At 38.7% G+C, this 19,232-nt stretch overlaps 2 protein-coding genes and 8 non-coding genes across 17 annotated transcripts in view; 9 read left to right on the forward strand and 1 right to left on the reverse strand.

The window, feature by feature from the left end:
• The first annotated feature begins 7 nt into the window (after nucleotides 1-7).
• On the forward strand, nucleotides 8-8,474 carry TAF1D (TATA-box binding protein associated factor, RNA polymerase I subunit D). Its single transcript, XM_044943350.2, is given in 9 exon segments — nucleotides 8-160; nucleotides 1,657-1,809; nucleotides 2,437-2,821; nucleotides 3,810-3,985; nucleotides 5,244-5,301; nucleotides 5,651-5,767; nucleotides 5,770-5,824; nucleotides 6,573-6,629; nucleotides 8,293-8,474. Coding segments are annotated over 8 exon segments (927 nt in total). The 5' UTR covers nucleotides 8-160; nucleotides 1,657-1,750; the 3' UTR covers nucleotides 8,313-8,474.
• Nucleotides 6,298-6,424, forward strand: LOC112585331. The gene has a single exon (XR_003109804.1). It is a non-coding gene; the product is annotated as a small nucleolar RNA SNORA40 (small nucleolar RNA).
• LOC112585326 lies at nucleotides 8,115-8,245 on the forward strand. Its single transcript, XR_003109799.1, has one exon. It is a non-coding gene; the product is annotated as a small nucleolar RNA SNORA18 (small nucleolar RNA).
• On the forward strand, nucleotides 8,394-8,464 carry LOC112585342. The gene has a single exon (XR_003109812.1). It is a non-coding gene; the product is annotated as a small nucleolar RNA SNORD5 (small nucleolar RNA).
• A 585-nt stretch (nucleotides 8,475-9,059) lies between the features above and the next one.
• LOC112585320 lies at nucleotides 9,060-9,197 on the forward strand. The gene has a single exon (XR_003109793.2). It is a non-coding gene; the product is annotated as a small nucleolar RNA SNORA8 (small nucleolar RNA).
• A 482-nt stretch (nucleotides 9,198-9,679) lies between these two features.
• On the forward strand, nucleotides 9,680-9,813 carry LOC112585322. The gene has a single exon (XR_003109795.1). It is a non-coding gene; the product is annotated as a small nucleolar RNA SNORA1 (small nucleolar RNA).
• Nucleotides 9,814-10,056: 243 nt separating this feature from the next.
• On the forward strand, nucleotides 10,057-10,129 carry LOC112585319. Its single transcript, XR_003109792.1, has one exon. It is a non-coding gene; the product is annotated as a small nucleolar RNA Z40 (small nucleolar RNA).
• A 227-nt stretch (nucleotides 10,130-10,356) lies between these two features.
• LOC112585325 lies at nucleotides 10,357-10,479 on the forward strand. The gene has a single exon (XR_003109798.1). It is a non-coding gene; the product is annotated as a small nucleolar RNA SNORA32 (small nucleolar RNA).
• Nucleotides 10,480-10,776: 297 nt separating this feature from the next.
• On the forward strand, nucleotides 10,777-10,903 carry LOC112585321. The gene has a single exon (XR_003109794.1). It is a non-coding gene; the product is annotated as a small nucleolar RNA SNORA25 (small nucleolar RNA).
• A 146-nt stretch (nucleotides 10,904-11,049) lies between these two features.
• Nucleotides 11,050-19,232, reverse strand: part of CEP295 (centrosomal protein 295) — a 51,628-nt gene continuing 43,445 nt past the window's right edge. For 6 of the 8 annotated variants that reach the window (XM_025286166.3, XM_025286165.3, XM_025286164.3 and 3 more), the window contains 9 exons: nucleotides 19,077-19,219; nucleotides 18,152-18,326; nucleotides 16,937-17,583; nucleotides 16,165-16,305; nucleotides 11,960-12,053; nucleotides 11,695-11,859; nucleotides 11,505-11,604; nucleotides 11,253-11,352; nucleotides 11,050-11,163 (listed from right to left, as the gene is read on the reverse strand). In XM_025286166.3, the coding sequence (XP_025141951.3) occupies nucleotides 11,125-11,163; nucleotides 11,253-11,352; nucleotides 11,505-11,604; nucleotides 11,695-11,859; nucleotides 11,960-12,053; nucleotides 16,165-16,305; nucleotides 16,937-17,583; nucleotides 18,152-18,326; nucleotides 19,077-19,219 (1,604 nt within the window). In that variant the 3' untranslated portion in view covers nucleotides 11,050-11,124. Of the gene's footprint in view, nucleotides 11,164-11,252; nucleotides 11,353-11,504; nucleotides 11,605-11,694; nucleotides 11,860-11,959; nucleotides 12,054-16,164; nucleotides 16,306-16,936; nucleotides 17,584-18,151; nucleotides 18,327-19,076; nucleotides 19,220-19,232 lie in introns of those variants that run through there. The other 2 variants (XM_025286163.3, XM_025286169.3) reach the window with 2 other exon arrangements.

Here is a 19,232-nt window from a genome sequence, read left to right on the forward strand (position 1 = left end):
GTTATCGCGAGACTTCAGCCCCACTATTAGCTTGGGCGCGCGGCGCGCCCAGCCTTTCCTCCCGCGCGGCGGCGGAGGTTGGCTGCAGTGTATCTTTCGGAGTGCTAATGGTCGGTAGGTTGCTGTCCGCAGCAGAGGCCCGTGCCACGAGCCAGCGCAGGTTGGTATGCACCATCCGTCTCTGGAGGGGTCGAAAAGAGGACACTGGCGTCTGGGCCTCGCGGGCGGCGGAAGGGTTGCTCTTGTGGCTTTTCCGGGCCCCGCGGGGCGGGGAGGGGTGAGGTCCAGCCACGTGAGTTGGGCCCTGATGGCGGAGGGCCCGCGGTGGTTGTGGACTGCAGGCCTAGGGTTGCGCTGCTACCGTGGCCCGAGCATGGCCCGTGAAGTGGATGTTAAAATGGAGCATATAACAATGCTTATTTCTAAATGGCGGTTGACTGCGAGGTAGCCGTTGCTGACGCATTCTCGCCCGAGGTGGGCGCCTCCTGAAGACGCTTGCCCCAGGCTCGCGCAAGGCGCTGAGGGGAAGTTGTTCGCGGCCGTGTGGTTGGGTCAGCAGAGTCCCCGACTAGAAAGCAGCACTTCCACAGGATTGCTTTCCAGATTTCGGAAAAGATTGTGTTAACTTTAATTTTGATAATACGCTCAGATATACCATCGCTGCCATTGGATCCACTTAAGCATCTGCCTATAAAGCCGGAGACCCGGGTTCAATCCCTGGGTTGGGAAGATCTCCTGGAGAAGGAAATGGCAACCCACTCCAGTATTCTTGCCTGGAAAATCCCATGGACGGAGGAGCCTGGGAGGCTGCAGTCCATGGGGTGGCAGAGTCGGACACGACTGAGCGACTTCACTTCACTTCATGACTTAGATTTTGCAAAGCTGGAGATCTCTGTGGCCTATTGTTTTCCTGTATTTGAAATATATCGCTCTTAAAATGCTAAAAACTAAGAACAGAGGGAGAATGATGGCATCCTCTATAAAGGAGGTTGAGAAGACCCAGAGGGATGGTATGAGGTGGTAGGGGGGGTTCAGGATGGGGAACACGTGTACACCTGTGGCGGATTCATGTTGATGTATGGCAAAACCAATACAATATTGTAAAGTAATTAGCCTCCAATTAAAATAAATTTAAATTAAAAGAAATAAAAATTTTGCCCAAAATACTGTATCCAAGGAAGTGAAAAAAAGACAAAGGGCATTGTCTGCAAGCCTTTTATTGAGAACTTGGAGAGTTTAGAATTTTTAATACCCCAATAGTAAATCCCAGACCAGGAGTTTGGATTTTTTTCCCTGCTATACTGGGCCACACATAGTAGTTAACTTCTGCTGTTGAACACTGATACTCTTCATTGTACATTACTATGGCTAAGGGTTAAAATTACATTTTTTCCTGTTGGGAAAGTTCCTTGATACTGTTGGAAATTACCTACTCTTCCAGAATCTTACTCCATTGGACAGATGAAGGAGGCAAAACTGAAACAGAACCCGTGAATCAAATCTCTAGATTTTAGAATTGATCTGAATTTAGTTACTACCAGAAAATATTAAAGGCTTTGTAAGTGATATGGCCTTAATTTACATATTTACATAACTCACAGTTACATCAAAATTTGCATTACTCTGATTACTAACTGTTGGCATTAATTTGTTCAGGGAAACTACACCACTACACTAAAATTTACCATATTTTATATGGTCAGAAATCTGTTCAAAGCAAAAGATAATTTGAGAGGGACTTGGATCAAGAATGGATTCTCTTAACTATACAACGGCATGTGATTCCGCTGTGGAAACTGAGAATCAAAGGTAAGTGCCTTTTTAAAAAAAAAAAAAAAAGATTTTTCCTGGATAAGAGACTGGATGCTAATATTTACTGTATTTTAATTACTGGGAGGGCATAAATCATTGTCAGTAATGAGTGGTGGTAAATGTAATTTTCAAGAATTGGAACAGAAAAGGAAAACTTGGTTTGGATAGGCCTTTGAAGTTTTTGAACTAAGAAGATGGGTATTAGTCTTGCTTTAAAATCAACTTGTTCTCATTATTTCACATTAGCAAGGATGCTGGCTTATGTATTACGATGAAACGTATCTAGTCTAAATCATTGATCTCACTGGGAAATCACATAAGCATTTATAGTATATTCGCATCAGATACCTCTCTACTAAGATACTCTTGTTTTATTTAGAGGAGGCTTTGTCCTATTTCGTTTAGGATCTAGCAGTGGACAGAATACCTTTATGGAACTTACATAAAGGAAGATCACCATGGCAGTGGCATTATGGCCCACTTTAGCAGTTTGTTACTACTGAGCCCATCTTTTAAGAAATTATTCTAAGCATGTTTTCCTGCTTTGATTTTAAAAACGTATATTATTGGTAATAAATATTCAGTCATTTGAGAGGGTGTGATTAATCTTTCCCTGTTTTCTAGTGACAACTCTTCCTCTGGTAGCAGCTTATTTAAAACTCAGTGTGTTCCTGTCCCACCTAAACGGAGGCAAAGAAACACTATTAGAAAATTCGTTCACATACCCAAAAGTACTCAAGCAACAGAGTCATCTAGTGACTCATCTATAGAGCCAAGACCACTGACTTTAAAGGCTATTTTTGAAAGATTCAAAAATAAGAAACGTAAACATAAAAAGAAGAAATACAAGCCAACGGGAAGATCAGTGGGAAGACCAAAAGGAAGGAGAACCACTAAATACTCACAAATTACTGAGAAACAATTTAAAGACAAAAGACCTGGTTTCCCATTTTTAGAATCAGAAAATGGAAGAAAACCATTACCTTGGAGAAAAATTTTAACCTTTGAGGTGAGTCATTATATATGCTCATACACAGCTTAAATGTGTGAAATAAGTTGTTGGTCACTTTTAGAATTTAGGTAACACCTGGAGCATGCAATTTGTAACTTTGATAATACTTCTTTATCCTGACTATACTGCCACTTAAATGCCACCTCCATCCTTCAGTTCAAAGTTGACTTGGGCTTCTGGATGTAATCTTTACTGGTATATTGGGTGGATATATCTGCATGTAAGGTGCTCCAAGGACGTTTTTATATCTTGCTCTTACCAAACAGGTTTTAAACATCATTCCTAAAACTCAAATTTAATGCTTAGTTGTTTTACTATAACCTAAGTCAAACCCACACCTGACTTTGATGTTCAGTGGCTTTAGTAGATTTCATTTCTGAAAGAATCACCTGACAGATCAGCCAGTTCATAGCAGTAGACTCAAATATTTGAATTTTAAGTGACTGCATAATTTGTCAGACACGATTGAGCGACTTCACTTTCACCTTTCACTTTCATACATTGGAGAAGGAAATGGCAACCCACTCCAGTGTTTTTGCCTGAAGAATCCCAGGGACGGGGGAGCCTGGTGGGCTGTCGTCTGTGGGGTTGCACAGAGTTGGATGACTGAAGCGACTTAGCAGCAGCAGCATAATTTGTAGTCACTTGTTCTAAAATCTGATTTATTGGAAAGGATTAGTAATTATTAACCTTTTATGTTTAAAGTGACTAAAAAAGATCTTTCAATTTGCATTAAAAAATAAGTCTTTAGAAGCATCCAAACCATATAGATTTGTGCTTGTTTTTCTTGGTGTACCAACTTCGGTAACTTGCTCGGTAGAACAGTGAATTCTTTTTATAAGCAGTGTTTGATAGAGGTGATCGCCATATGGCAGAGTTAGAGCTTCCTTGTTATTATAGAACATAAGCATCTATCTGCTAAGCTGTGGCAGAAAAAAATTTTTTTCCAAGTCTGTGACTGACAACAGGGTGTTCTGGTATATAGCAAGCAGTGGCAAGAGGATTTTTTAACTACCTTGAAAAACTGAAGTATGAATACTACCTCAAGGAATCCTTGAAACAGATGAATGTTGCTGAAGATTTAGAAAAAGAAGACCTTGATAGTCGAAGATACAGATACTTGGATGATGATGGATCTCTCTCTCCTATTGAAGAGTCAGCGTAAGTTCAGACATTGGAACAATTTTAAACATTGTTGTGCTTTTAAATTTTTATGTTGTTCCACATTATACTATCAGTTTGTTTAGATTTTGATTTAATAGTTTTTTTTTTAATTCATATTAAATGTTCAGTTCAGTCGCTCAGTCATGGCTGAGTCTTTGGGATTCCATGGACTGCAGCATGCCAGGCTTCCCTGTCCGTCACCAACTCCCAGAGCTTGTTCAAACTGTCCTTCCAGTTGGTGATGCCACCCAACCATCTCATCCTCTGTTGTCCCCTTATCCTGCCTTTAATCTTTCTCAGCATCAGGGTCTTGTCCAAGGAGTTGGTTCTTTACATCAGATGGCCAAAGTATTGGAATTTCAGCTTGAGCATCGGTCCTTCCAAGGAATATTTAGGACTGATTTCTTTCAGGATTCACTGGTTGGATCTCCTTGCAGTCTAAGGGACTCTTAATTAAGAGTCTTCTCCAACACAACAGTTCAAAAGCATCATTTCTTCAGTGCACAGCTTTCTTTATGGTCCAACACTCACATCCATACATGACTATAGGAACAACCATAGCTTTGACTAGACTGACCTTTATCGACAAAGTAATGTCTCTGCTTTTCAATATGCTCTCTAGGTTGCTCATGGCTTTTCTTCCAAGGAGCAAGCATCTATTAATTTCCTGGCTGCAGTTACCATCTGCAGTGATTTTGGAGCTCAAGAGAATAGTCTCACTGTTTCCATGTTTCCTCATCTATTTGCCATGAAGTGATGGGACCAGATGCCATGATCTTAGTTTTCTGAATGTTGAGTTTTAAGCCAACTCTTCTACTCTCTTTCACTTTCAAGAGGCTCTTTAGTTCTTCTTCACTCTCTGCCATAAGGGTGGTGTCATCTGCATATCTGAGGTTATTGATATTTCTCCTGGCAATCTTGATTCTAGCTTATGCTTCTTCCAGCCTGGCATTTCTCATGATGTACTCTGCATATAAGTTAAATAAGCAGGGTGACAGTATACAGCCTTAACACACTCCTTTCCCAATTTGGAACCAGTCTTGTTCCATGTCCAGTTCTAACTGTTGCTTCTTGACCTGCATACAGATTTCTCAGGAGAAATTCATTAATTCTTTAAGGATTAAATGTTACTTAATAAGTATTCATACTTAAATTTAATAGTGATAATCAACTGGTATTGCGGGTTCAGTTGTATGTCATAACAGTATGCTATGAATTTATTGTCATCTGAGTGATAATGTTTTTAATATTGCAGAGCAGAGGAGGAGATTGCAGCAAACCTTGAACATGATGAATGTGATATTAAGTTGGTGGTAAGTGACATTTTTATTCCATTTTGTTTGGGGAGGGCAGGAGTTGACAAATGGAGATTTTTATCCTGTAGTGTTACTGTCTAATTTTAGAAAGCCTCAAAGCCCTTGGTGCAAGAAATGTGAGGATAAAAATGAGAATTTTATAGATAATTGAGAACATCAATTAGCAGTACTATGTCAATAAGTGTCAATAGTATTCTAAGTCTTAATGTGTTTTATTGTTACTAGGATATCAAATAAGAAAGAAAAAATCCAAATGCAATTTTCAAGTTATTTTAAGTAACCTAGTTGTATGTAATTACTAGTGCAGTGAAATTGGTTATATGTCTTACCAATACTTCTTATGCAGGAGAACAGTTATTTCATAGTAAGTTCTGAATTTCCAAAGAAGAAGAATGGATATTTGGATCAAGAAGAATATCCTGAAGAAACTGCTTTGCTTAAAAAGAGAACATCAAAATCTAAACACTGGATAGAGGACAAAATGGCCTGAAGAGAGATAAGATTATAAATACCAGACAAGGTAAACAGAATAAAAGCGAAGATAAGTGTGTATATATATATATGCCAACCTTAGAAAAAAACAACCCTGTAAGAAAATAAAGAATACTTAAACAGATTTGTGAAACTCCTGAAGTAGTAATTATAAGAAAAATCATGTAGAAAAAAATTGAGGCTGTTACTGCAGAGATTGACTTGACAAATAATAAAAAGTCCTACTGTTTTTGCCTATGATGGTTTATTTCTAGGTAAGAGAACTTAAAGGTACCATTTTAACACTGAATCAAATAACAGATTGTAATCTTGAAAAGTTTGCATAAACGATTTTTTTTTTCCACCTACCCTCCTTAGGGTATCTACAATTTCCTGTTTTTGTTTTATTTAGACAAGTTTAGTGTGAAATGCTGAGTACTCTAATAACTTAATTTTCCCTTCCTAATTACCTGTATTTCAAATATCATTTTCATCACCACTATATATAATGCATTTTACAGTAGCGCTTGTGTTTGTTTTTGTTTAATTTGTGGACAAAGACTTACAGACAAGTGCGAAAGTAAATCCTCTTTTGCAACCCACAACTCATTGTTCAGTATGAGTTTTGATACAGATAAGAAGGAACATGATCCATAAAATGGATGTGTATTGATGAGCATAAAGATTGCTTCCAGGGCTGTAAAGCTAAATAAGCTTCTAAATTACCAGCTATATTGATCCTAGTACTCAGTTTTAATGTTGACATAAAACAAACAAAGATGGCCTTCTTTTTTTAGGCTTTTATCTTCGGAATACAGTGTCTGGATTTTGCAAAGATATGTCTAATGCTTTAGGTGAGTTTTGTTCAGATTTGTGTAAATATGATACATTGTCAGAACTTCTCCAGAGGTTTAATTTTTGAAAGCCATTTTTGCCAACTTTAAATTTCTATTCATCATGTAATTTCAGAAAATGCATCTCAGGACTGGCATGTTTTATAGTGACATTGTGCCAGGATTTGCTTGCAGGAAGGGGTCCCAGAACTATAAGCTATCGGAATCTTGGATATTTCCTCTTCAAGCATATGAATTTTTAATCTTCTAATACCCCCTGTACATTAAAAAAAATTTATTGAAGTATAGTTGATTTACAATGCTAATTTCTGCTGTACAGCAAAGTGACTCAGTTATATAATTTTTCTCTTATGATCTATCACAGCATATTAATTCCCTGTGCTATATATAGTAAGCCCTTGTTTATCTTATGAATTTGTATCTGCTAATCCCAAGTTCCCAGTCCATGGCTCCTCCACACCCCCACCTCCTGTCCAACCACAAGTCCATATCTGTTTGTTTCATAGATCTGTTCATTTGTGTGGTAGTTCAGATTCCACATGTAAGTGATACCTATTTCTGACTTAGTTTGCTTTCTATATTGCTAGATCCATGTTGCTGCAAATGGCATCATTTTCATATTAATGGCTGAGTAAAATATACACCCCTCCCACACATCTTTATCAGTTCATCTCTAAGTGGACATTTATGTTGGTTCCATATCTTGGAACAGTGCTGTAGTGAACACAGGTGCATGTATCCTTTCCAACCATGTTTTTCTTTGGGTGGGGTTGCTCATCATAGGGTAGCACTAGTGTTTTCTGTAGTGGCAGTACCAATCTACATTCCCACCAACAATGTAGGAGAAGGTTCCTTTTTCTTTTCTCCAACACCCTGTCTGGCATTTATTATTTGTAGACTTTACGATGGCCATTCTCACCAATGTGAGATGGTATTTGATTATAGTTTTGATTTGCATTTCTCTAATAGTGATGTTGAGCATAGAACCCACACCCCCTGCAGTGGAAGTGCTGAGTCTTAGCCAGTAAACCACCAGGGAAGTCCCACAATATTTTGATGCATATACTAAAATGAAGTAGAAAATTTCATAATGTAATATTAGAAATGACTACACAGGACACATAATTTCATAAATCTGAATGATATACAAATGCCAAATTTGTCCTCAAGGATCCCCAAATGGTCAGAACATCAGGCATATTAACATTTTTCTGTATTTTCATAATTGTTATCAATGAGAAAATATTTTACATTTTAGTTCTCAATTTAAAGGCAAAAATCCATTTAAATAGTTTTGCAGTAATCTGATAATGAAGTTCTTAATAATCAAGCTTAAATTTACATATGTAATTTTTTGGTTCAGCTGTAATAGCTACTTGGTACTTTATACTATCTTTCCTAAGGATTGATTTTAAAATACATGTCATGTGATTAACTGTATGATTTATTTAAATTAATTTAAAATTAATTAAACAATGATTAAGCATTGAGGTCTATCCCGATGGGGCTTTTTCTATAAACCTACGTCGTTGGAAACGCCTCATAGAGTAACTATGTAGTTTCCTTTACTCATAGAACTACCTGTTAGATCTGTGGGAAAAAACTACAAGACATAGCTGCCAATTAAACTATGAAAAACCTAACAATTTTTTTTTAATCTTAGGTATTGGCATATCCCAATGATCTGTGTCAAGTTTTAGGGTGTGATAACTTAGGTGAGTTTTAGTTAGTGACTATAATTTGGGGGGAGGGGTTACCATTCCAGTTCAGATGATGAATTTAATGTTCAACTGCTGAATGATACAGATATGAACTAAAACTTAATTCTGATAGAGCTGAGTATAACAAAATATTTAAATAAGCATATATTTAGGTTTTTTCATCATGAGTAAGTAACCCATAATCTTTTATTTGGTATCTGCAGGAATTAATATGATTTGAACTTGGTAAGTTTTTGGTAAGTAGAATATTTAATTTCTATTCAAATAGGATTCAGAAGTTCTGAAAACAATGAAATTTTGAGTATGGCATTCCATTACTATTGTGACTGCTAGTTATTTAGGTGTAAAACAGAATTATCAAGATTTTGGCCAAAAATTTGCTGTAATACTTGTACTCATTGGAAAAAAATGAAGACACAGCATATGTAGGGCATGAAATGCCCTGGTCCCTTGCATACTTTATTAAACTAGCATGTAAATAGCAAGTTTGATTGGATAGCTTCCTATGTAAGTTTTATAGGTATAAAGAGGGTAAAAAGGTAACGAGTTAAGTTTATAATTTAAGAGTTAATGTAGTTGGTTGCTTGCTGGAATGACAAATAGGAAAAAATTATTTCACATGTAAAAAAATAGAGGTGTGTGTGAAAGTAAATTTCTCAGATAGTATCATTACAGAATGAGGTTGGAGTGGTTCCAGTTCAATCATAATTGCACTGCATGGTATCTGCATTCAGCAGTTTGTTCCTGCTGGCTGTTCAAAAGACAGTGCGATATAAATTCAGTATCTGGCATCGTTGGTTTTTTTTGCTTTGTGCATGTTAGACCTGGTATTTCTACTGATACAGTATCCTTTTAGTTTCTTATACTGGTCAGTTTGACAGAATTTTCAAAAGTAACTAATACTTTTTTTCCTACGGTTGTCATTAAGAACTAGACAGATCCCATCTCCTGACCCTAAACAGGTATTTTGCTTTTCACTTTCTGTTGCTTTTAGTAGCTTTCCTTTGCTGATAGCATGCTTAGCAAAGTGGAACTTCTATACAGGTGCTGCTGCTAAGTCGCTTCAGTCATGTCTGACTCGGTGCAACCCCATAGATGGCAGCCCACCAGGCTCCCCCAGGCAACTACACTGGAGTGGGTTGCCATTTCCTTCTCCAATGCATGAAAATGAAAAGTGTGCTCAGTTGGGTCCAACTCTTAGCGACCCCATGGACTGTAGCCTGCCAGCTTTCTCCGTCCATGGGATTTTCCAGGCAAGAGTACTGGAGCTGTACAGGTGCAGAAGCAGCTTTTTGCACATTGTCTTAAGCTTGGGAAACTTACTTACAAAGCCTCATTCTACTGAAAATGGGCACTTGTTCATGGTGTCCATAAAACTGTTAATGTGGCTACATTGAGAACACAGGTTTTGCTTCCATCACCGTAATTTTATTGCAGTGGTGACAATGAGACCTGTAACATTTTTTTTTTTTTTTGACTAGGCTCATGAGTAAAAACTGGATATAATATGGCTTTTCAATATTAGGAAAGATGAAGGAGTAAACACCATTGTACTTGCTATATTTAACTTCTAGGATCCTATAGTAAACTTCTTGAGGATATTGGATCTTGAAGATTACAGGTAAGATTTTCATTTCTTCCCCCTTGTATTTAATGCAAAAAACTAGACGTTAAACAGCCCATTAGGTGTTCTGCTGTTTTTTCAGTGATGTTATGATGATGGGCAAATTGTTCAACTGCTCTGAATGGGCTGAGTGAAAATAGCCTTTCTGAACATCCACATTAAACTATATTTTAAAACATGAAAGCTCTAAGATTAAAGTTGCCTGAGGACATTTATGTTTTGCAACAAAGTTTAGGTATGAATAAAAATGGAACCGAATCAGTCCCAGTTATTGTTAAAATCCTTTTCTGTAGGTGGCAAACTTTGAAGTGAACTCCACTGAAGATCTAAGAGGCCCAACTAAAACTGTGGCAAGTAATTTGTTTTATCTGTCAGATTTTGATGGTCATTACCAAGGCTTTTAGAATGCAGTTTCTAGTTTGCTGTGGACATGACCGTAAAACAAAATCCCAACTAGGTTTTTCTTCCTGCTACTTTGTTAGCATACAGCCTGTTGGGAACATTTTATTAGCCTTAATTAACTACTTGTGAAAGTCAGCACTGTTCTAGTATAAATGGAACACAGCCATTGTTCTAATTAGGTTTTATAATACCCAGACATTGCTAGTCTATGCCTAGCATTGAACAGTCTATGCCTAGATTGCTGGACTTGTTTTCTAGTTTATTACTGGGGTAGTTGGCTTCAGAACTTTATAGGACCATCTCTGAAAATGAAACCTTTAATATTTCTGTTATACAGGCATCACAGCTGTGGATTGAGCAGAACTTTTTGAAAGGTATGTACACATTAGAAAATTTTTGTAGGTCATTTCAAAGAGGGCTGATGGGACCAAATCCTGGAGCCCTTAACGCTGTGACCAAAGATTGAATTCTCCATTGGATATAATAGTCACTCGATAGTGCTATGTCTTCCTGATGGAGATACAAGCCACTCATATCCATGAGAGATGATGTGGGAGAGTGTAAATACAGTCTTCAAAATTTAACCAGTATCTACTCTTCTTCAGGGCTACCTTGAAGATGACAACCTTGGAGGAGCTATGGTGATTGGCAGTGGAAAGAATCAGGACGTGTGAAAAATCCTTAAAAATTTATTGACTTAAATAACTTTGTCTATGTTATGAATAAAAAGAAACCTTTGTGCAGAAAGTCAGCATGTATTTCTGGCTCGAAGCTTCTCTAATGTTTTCTGTGGAGGAAATAGTATCAGTTATTAGTATCAGGCTCTGATGCGCCTTAGACATGAAAAGTTGGGGGTATGTATGGGATGCTGCTTACCTTGTGAAATTCTTTTGTCCTTGCTCTGTTTTGGGCATGTGCATCTTGCTTTGCTTTGTCTTCCTTTTGCTTTTTCATTTCAGCTAATTGAAGGTATAATCTATAAGAAATTTGTATGGAATTAAAGACAGACACTTAAGATACATGTATAGTCACTGACTATGCATCTGACAATGCAACCCTATGAACAAGGGACATGGGGTGGGTTGCCATTCCTTTGTCTATCAGATATATGTAGATCCATATACATACCCTAGTGCCCTTTCGTGCGTATGGGGTTGTGCAGTCTTTTTATCTTCAGGAAGTGACACCCTAACTTTACTCATACCCTTTAGGTCACTCACAAAGGAACCTGAGTGGAAAACAAGCCACTGAGTAAAATATATAATGCCACTGAGTAAAACCACTAAGTAAATACATAATTCTCTTTGATAACAGATACCTGTAGTTTTCTCTGTTATTGTTTTGGTTTGAGAATTTCCAGAGGCATGAACTTTGTCCTTTATCTCTTTCTGTCTCTGTGAGGATCTCTCTATAAATGCCTTTTTTCTTTTTATGAATGCTTCTTGTAAGCTCTCTGGTACAGCTGTACACCTTGAAAAGGTTTCTGTTTGAAAAAAGTTTTTTTTTTTAAAATAAGTATGTCAGCAAGTCACAAATTCAAGTTTTCGTGAATGGGTGTGGGTTCACCAATCTGATGCACATACCTCCACACACAGTTGCTCTCTCCAGTGGATGTTCTGACATGGCTGGATAATCTGAGTTTTCTGTTTCTGACAGAAGAGGCAGAAATTCACTCACCTAATGGCAAGAAAGTCATAAAATACTTTACCACTTCAGAGAAGACTTTTACAGACTTTACCCTAGTTCTTTTGGAACTGCCTTTCTAGAAAATTCAGTCCTAAAGTTATTCAGAGTTAACCACAGCAGACGACCTTCAAGAATTGAAAGGATGAGTCAAGCAAGAACTGAAAAATGTAAAGGAAAACTTAATTTAGCCACTAACTCACATGGACCACAGCCTTGTGAGAATGAAAAGCTCAATGAAACTGGACAGTTTTCCTCAGACATGACCTCAATGGACAGGTCATGGTGGAGAGTTCTGAGGAAACGTCCACTGGAGAAGCTTTGAGAACCCCATAAACAGTATGAAAAGACAATATAACACTGAAAGATGGAACTCCTCAGGTCACCAAAAGAGATGGAGCCAAAGTGAAAACAATTCCCAGTTGGAGGATGTGGCTGGTGATGGTCCAATGCGGTAAAGAACAATACTGCAGAGGAACCTGGAATGCTAGGTCCATGAATCAAGATAAATTGAAAGTGGTCAAACAGGAGATAGCAGGAGTGAACATCAACATTTTAGGAATCTAAATGGATTAAAATGGACTGGAATGGACGAATTTAACTTAGATGACCATTATATAGCTTAGAAGAAGCCCTCATAGTCAACAGGAGTCCAAAATGCAGTATTTGGGTGCAGTTTCAAACGACAGTGATCTCTACTTGTTTCCAAAGGCAAACCATTGACTATCACAGTAATCCAAGTCTATGCCCCAAACAGCAATGCTAAAGACGCTGAAGTTGAACGGTTCTATGACTTACAAGACCTTCTAGAACTAATACCCATAAAAGATGTCCTTTTCATCATAAGGGACTGGAATGCAAAAGTAGGAAGTCAAGAGATACGTGGAGTAATGGGCAAGTTTCATTTTGGAATACCAAATGAAGTAGGGCAAAGTTTTGTGAGTACACAGGAAACTTCCCTCAGCTCCTGCAGTGCAGGAGACCTGGGTTCAATTCCTGGGTTGGGAAGATCCCCTGGAGAAGGAAATGCCACCCATTCCAGTTCTTGACTGGAGAATCCCATGGATAGAGGAGCCTGGCAGACTATGGGGTCACCAGAGTTGGACACGACTTAGTAACTAAGTCATGTCTTAGTAACTAACCTCTGGCTTCTCTGGTGGCTCAGAAGTTCAAGTGTCTGCCTCCAATGCAGGAGACCTGGGTTCGATCCCTGGGTCGGGAAGACCCCCCTGGAGAAGGAAATGGCAACCCACTCCAGTATTCTTGCCTGGAGAATCCCATGGATGGAGGAGCCTGGTAGGCTACAGTCCATGGGGTCGCAAAGAGTCGGACACGAATGAGCGACTTCACTTTCTTTCTTAGTAACTACACCACCACCACCACACAGCAAACACACTTTTCCAACCCTGACCCTACACAGGAGATGACTCTACACATGGAGATCGCCAGATGGTCAATACCAAAATCAGACTGATTATATTCTTTGCAGCCAAAGATGGAGCAGCTCTATACAGTCAGCAAAAACAAAGACAGGAGCTGACTATGGCTCAGATCATGAACTCCTTATTGCCAAATTCAGACTTAAAGGAAGTATGAAAAATAACCAGAAACCACTAAATAAAATCCCTTAACAATTATACAGCAGAAGTGACAAATAGATTCAAGGGATTAGATCTGATCGAGTGCCTAAAAAACTATAGGACCATCAAGTGATCAAGACCATCCCCCCAAAAAATGCAAAAAAAGCAAAATGGCTGTCGGAGGGGGCCTTACAGAGATAGCTAAGAAGAAAAGAGAAAGGCAAAGGAGAAAAGGAAAAATATACTCATCTGAATGCAGAGTTCCAAAGACTTGCAAGGAGAGAGAAAGCCTTCCTAACAGATCAAAGAAACAGATGAAACCAATAGAATGGAAAAGACTAGAGATCTCTTCAAGAAAATTAAGAGATACCAAGGGAACATTTCATGCAAAGATAGGGACAATAGAGGACAGAAACAGTATGGACCTAACAGAAGCAGAAGATACTAAGAAAAGGTGGCAAGGATACATAAAATAACTATGAAATAGATCATGATCCAGATAACCATGATAGTGTGATCACTCACCTACAGCCAACCATCCTGGAGTGCAAAGTCAAGTGGGCCATAGGAAGCATCACATACAAAGCTAGTAGAGGTGATGGAATTCCAGGTTGAGCTATTTCAAATCCTAAAAGATGATGCTGTTAAAGTGCTGCACTCAATACACCAGCAAATTTGGGAAACTCAGCAGTGGACACAGGACTGGAAACGGTCAATTTTCATGCCAATTCCAAAGAAAGGCAATGCCAAAGAATGTTCAAACTACAGCACAAATGCACTCATCTCATGCTAGCAAAGTAATGCTCAAAATTCTCCAAGCAAGGCTTCAACAGTACATGAACAGAGAACTTCCACATGTTTAAGCTGGATTTAGAAAAGGCAGAGGAGCCAAAGGTCTAATTGCCAACATCCACTGGAGAAGGAAATGACAACCCACTCCAGTATTCTTGCCTGGAAAATCCCATGGACAGAGAAGCCTGACAGGCTACAGTTCATGGAGTCGCAAAGAATCGGACACGACTGAGCAACTTCACTTCATTGGATCATAGAAAAATCAGAGTTCCAGAAAAATTTCTGCTTTATTGACTATGCCAAAGCCTTTGTGTGGATCACAACAAACTTGTGTAAAATTCTTCGAGAGATGGGAATAACACACCACCTAATCTGCCTCCTGAGAATCAAGTTAGAACTGGACATGGAACAATGGACTGGTTCCAAATTGGAAAAGGAGTACATCAAGGCTGTATATTGTCACCCTGCTTGTTTAACTTACATGCAGAGTACATCATGTGAAATGCCATGCTGGATGAAGCACAAGCTGGAATCAAGGATTGCCGGGAGAAATATCAGTAATTTCAGATGTGCAGATGACACCACCCTTATGGCAGAAAGTGAAGAAAATATGAAGAGCTTCTTGATGAAGGTGAAAGAGGGGAGTGAAAAGGCTGTTTTAAAACTTAATATTCAAAAAACAAAGATCATGGCATCCAGTCCTATCACTTGATGGGAAATAGATGGGGAAACAATGTAAACAGACTATTTTCTTGGGCTCCAAAATCCCTGTGGATGGTGACTGCAGCCATGAAATTAAAAGACACTTGCTCCTTGGAAGAAAAGCTTTGACCAATATAGACAGCATATTAAAAGCAGAGACATTATTTTGCCAACAAAGGCCTGTCTAGTCAAAGCTATGGTTTTTTCCATTAATGTATGGATGTGAGAGTTGGACTATAAAGAAAGCTGAAGAATTGATGCTTTTGAACTGTGGTGTTGGAGAAGAGTCTTGAGAGTCCCTTGGACTGCAAGGACATCCAACCAATCCATCCTAAAGGAAATCAGTCCTGAATATTCATTGGAAGGACTGATGCTGAAGCTCCACTACTTTGGCCACCTGCTGCAAAGAACAGACTCGCTGGAAAAGACTGATGCTGGGAAAGACTGAAGGCTGGAGAAGGGGACAACTGAGGACAAGTTGGTTTTATGGCATCACCAACTCAATGGGCATGAGTTTGAGCAAGCTCCAGGAGTTGGTGATGGACAAGGAAGCCTGGCATGCTGCAGTCCATGGGGTCACAAAGTCAGAAATGACTGAGTGACTAAACTGAATAGCACTTTGTTAGCACTGTTTTGTACCATGTAATCATGCTTCCCTGATAGCTCAGTTGGTGAAGAATCTGCCTGCAACGCAGGGGACCCTGGTTCGATTCCTGGGTTAGGAAGTTTACATGGAGATGGGATAGGCTACCCACTCCAGTATTCTTGTCTGGACAGAAGAGTTTGTCCTCAAGGACAGAGGAGCCTGGTGGGAGTCACTCAGAGGCAGACATGACTGAAGGACTAAGCACCAGCAGCAGTAGCCCTATCAGCTTACCCACTGTCAGTTTTCTACTGTGAGCACATTCATACAGTGATACTTTAAGAAGAAATGCCATGTACAAAGCAGAGTAAAAATACCCTTAGCCCCTAAATTTCAACAATGAGTTGCTATATAATTGAGGTTTATTAATGAGAGCTGTGAAATTTACCTGAAAACAGCTCTTTGCCTCATTTTCTCTCTTTTCTTCTAGGGTTAAGTTTGCAAAATCCATTTCAGCAATACTGATATCACTGGTGCTTGTCAATGTAAGTTCTGGTTCTTCCATTATACCATGGCCAGATTCTGTTTCCTGTGTAACAAAAGGGAAACCACATTCAGAAGGGAAAAAATTAATGTACGTTATGGAGGAAGAACAGGTTGTTCAACTATGAACACCAGAGAAGATCTACTCTGTGCATTGTAAAAGGCTTACAAGACTAGGCGGCCAGACTGAGTAGGGGCTGTACAGCATCAGAGTCTGCATTCTATCTAAATGGAGCAGTGGCTGGCTACTGGGCTGCAGCCAAATGTCACTGCTGCTAGAGCACCCTTTGTAAGAGAACAACCTTTAAATACTTAACAAGAATACAAGAAAATCCAAAAGGTGACCAAAACATCTTATTTTCTGCTTACCTGTGGCAGGACAAACAGTACTAGAAGGTAAAAGCTATGTTCAGGTGACTGCTGAAGCATAGGCTTAGCTACCATTTTTCAGGTAAGCTGGAGATGAGAAATGTAAATTGGAAAGAAAGATATGTAAAATTCAGAGGGAGGTCAAGTTAAAAAATTTGTCATTTCTGCATTTTATTGGAGATTTCCAATGATTATGAGACTGTCTCAGATAGGAACGTGAACAAGTAGCTTTGTTGCATGTCCTGCAATCTTGTTTTCAAAGTCTTTCCTGAAAATGAATTTAAGTATACAGCACAGATTTCACTTACCCAGACTGGAATAGATCTCTGTAATGAAAACGATCCAGAATTTACAAAGAGCTCTGATTGTGCAAGTTGAGATGCGTTTCCTACTATTGTTGGAATTCCTGCCATAGTTGAGTCCTGAAGACATTTTTCATTCTGAACAGTGAGTGAATATGGTATCTGAATTGAAGTTCCCATCTCTACTGTCCTTACACATAAATGAGAGTCAATTTCCTCTATGTGTGGATTTAAATCACAGGTTTCTTTTTTATCATCAGTGAGTCCTTGACCTTGTAACACTGTATCAAGTCTTTCTGATAGTTTTTCAAAACCCAGTCTTTCTTTTCTGCCTTCTGGTTGGTCTTTTATTGAGCACTCACTAGAGGTAGAACCACATGTAGTGCCATGCTGTAGATTTAACTGATGAAATACATTAGCCTCACCAGATGAACTGAAGACTGAACTTTGCAAATTTCCTACTGAGAGCTGGAAATGAACACTTTTTTGCTTGTTTTGTAATAGTTCATTTTGTTCAGAGGAACAGTTCTGATTTTCCACATCTTGGGAAGAAGCTCTCGCTTCAATGCTAAAAATGCTTGGTAGATCGGCATGCTGGCTCCCTTCCTGTGAAGAATATTCTGGTCGAAGTTGTCGAAAAGATTGTTCAGACCCTGTAAGAGATCAGTTGATCATAATTAGGTGTTGTAAAACTTGGATATAGTCTCTAACAATTTCTGAGAAAATTATAAATAAAGCCAGGTTACTTATAAAGTTCAGGAACAAAAACTGATGTACACAAACAAGAATAGGAAGCTAAAGGACGGTCACAGTGATTTTAAATAATTACTGCACACACTGTGTATTTTCTCCTATAATATTTAATAAAGGAAATACAGCTATTAGAGGCAATGAGGACTTTTCCCCCATAACTGAATACTGACTTTTAAAGACTAAAACATTCATGTCTCACAGATGGGTATGTTGTGATGTGTATATATACACACACACACACACACACACACACACACACACATAATTTGTATAAAAAATTTTAGAAGGATACTTTAAGAGCTGAGGTAAGGAAGCTGAACAAGAGGCAGCACTTACTACCCTCAAAAGGAATAAGGGTATGAGTGGAGACAAACTAAGAGCTACTAGGTGCAATTTCCAAGGAAAAATGATATAAACAACCATGAGAAACTATTGGGCTTTATTTAACTTTTCCGAACTTCTGCATACCCTCAATATCTTCTACAGCAAAACTCTGAGCTGCTTCACAAGCCAAGTTAGGGTCAGGTTGCTGGTTCAGACTGGTGTTAGAAGAATGCAGGCTGGCCCTCCTCAGTGCTGTAAAAGAAGCCATACTTTTGGGGGATGGAGTAGCACGGAGGCTTTCACAGGAAGAACCTGACCTCTGACGGGAAACAGGGAAAGGCTGTGTTACCAGTTGCATCAACAAATCCTCATGTTTCTTTGCTATTGCGCTTCCGTAATTACCACTTTACCATCACATTAACAACTTGCTTATTCAAACCCAATTCTTTCACTTTAGGAAATATGAAAGAGACTTTATTCAGAAAACAAACTGTATTAACTAACAAGACACAGTTCAGAACATGACTAAATCATTTTCTGATAAGCAGGAACTATGCAGACCTGCCTGGAAACAGAAACACCCAGGTTTGAATCTTAGTTCCTTTACTCTGTAGGAGGAGACTTTCAAAATTTTGCAACATTCTATTTACCTGACTATTTAAGACTAAATTCCATCAAAGTAACCCCCACCCCAAAACCCTGAAAACTAAGGATAAAAATGTTCTCAAGTTTTTATGGAGTGACCCATAAAAAATAGCTAGAAATAAAGCTGTTGGGACCAAATTCTAATGCATCTATTTTCAATTTTGGTTCCACATTGTAACCATTTTATCTGACTATTCCTAGATTTTCTGATTTAATTGGTCAGAGGTACAGTCTGGGCCTGGCAGGCTACAGTCCACTGGGTCGCAAGAGTCAGACATGACTTAGCGACCAAACCACCACTACCACAACCTGGGCATTGGTAGCTAAAAGCTCACCAGATGATTTTAGTTGGCAGCCAAGGCTAAGAATCATTCTTCTGTTCTAACAGAAGAAAAGACAGACTGCAAAGAAGCATCTACTTTACCTGGTTAAAGTCTTTACTGTCTTGAGAAATCCCAGAGAAACATGATAACAAATCAAAATCTGGATGTGGTTCTAAGGGTTTAAATAGCTGATGATGCAAATTTGGAAAACTGTGCTCCAATTCTGGAAAGTCAAAGTCAACTGCTGGAATTTTAAG

This window comes from Bubalus bubalis, chromosome 5, assembly GCF_019923935.1.
Source record: "Bubalus bubalis isolate 160015118507 breed Murrah chromosome 5, NDDB_SH_1, whole genome shotgun sequence".
Classification (NCBI taxonomy): Eukaryota; Metazoa; Chordata; class Mammalia; order Artiodactyla; family Bovidae; genus Bubalus; species Bubalus bubalis.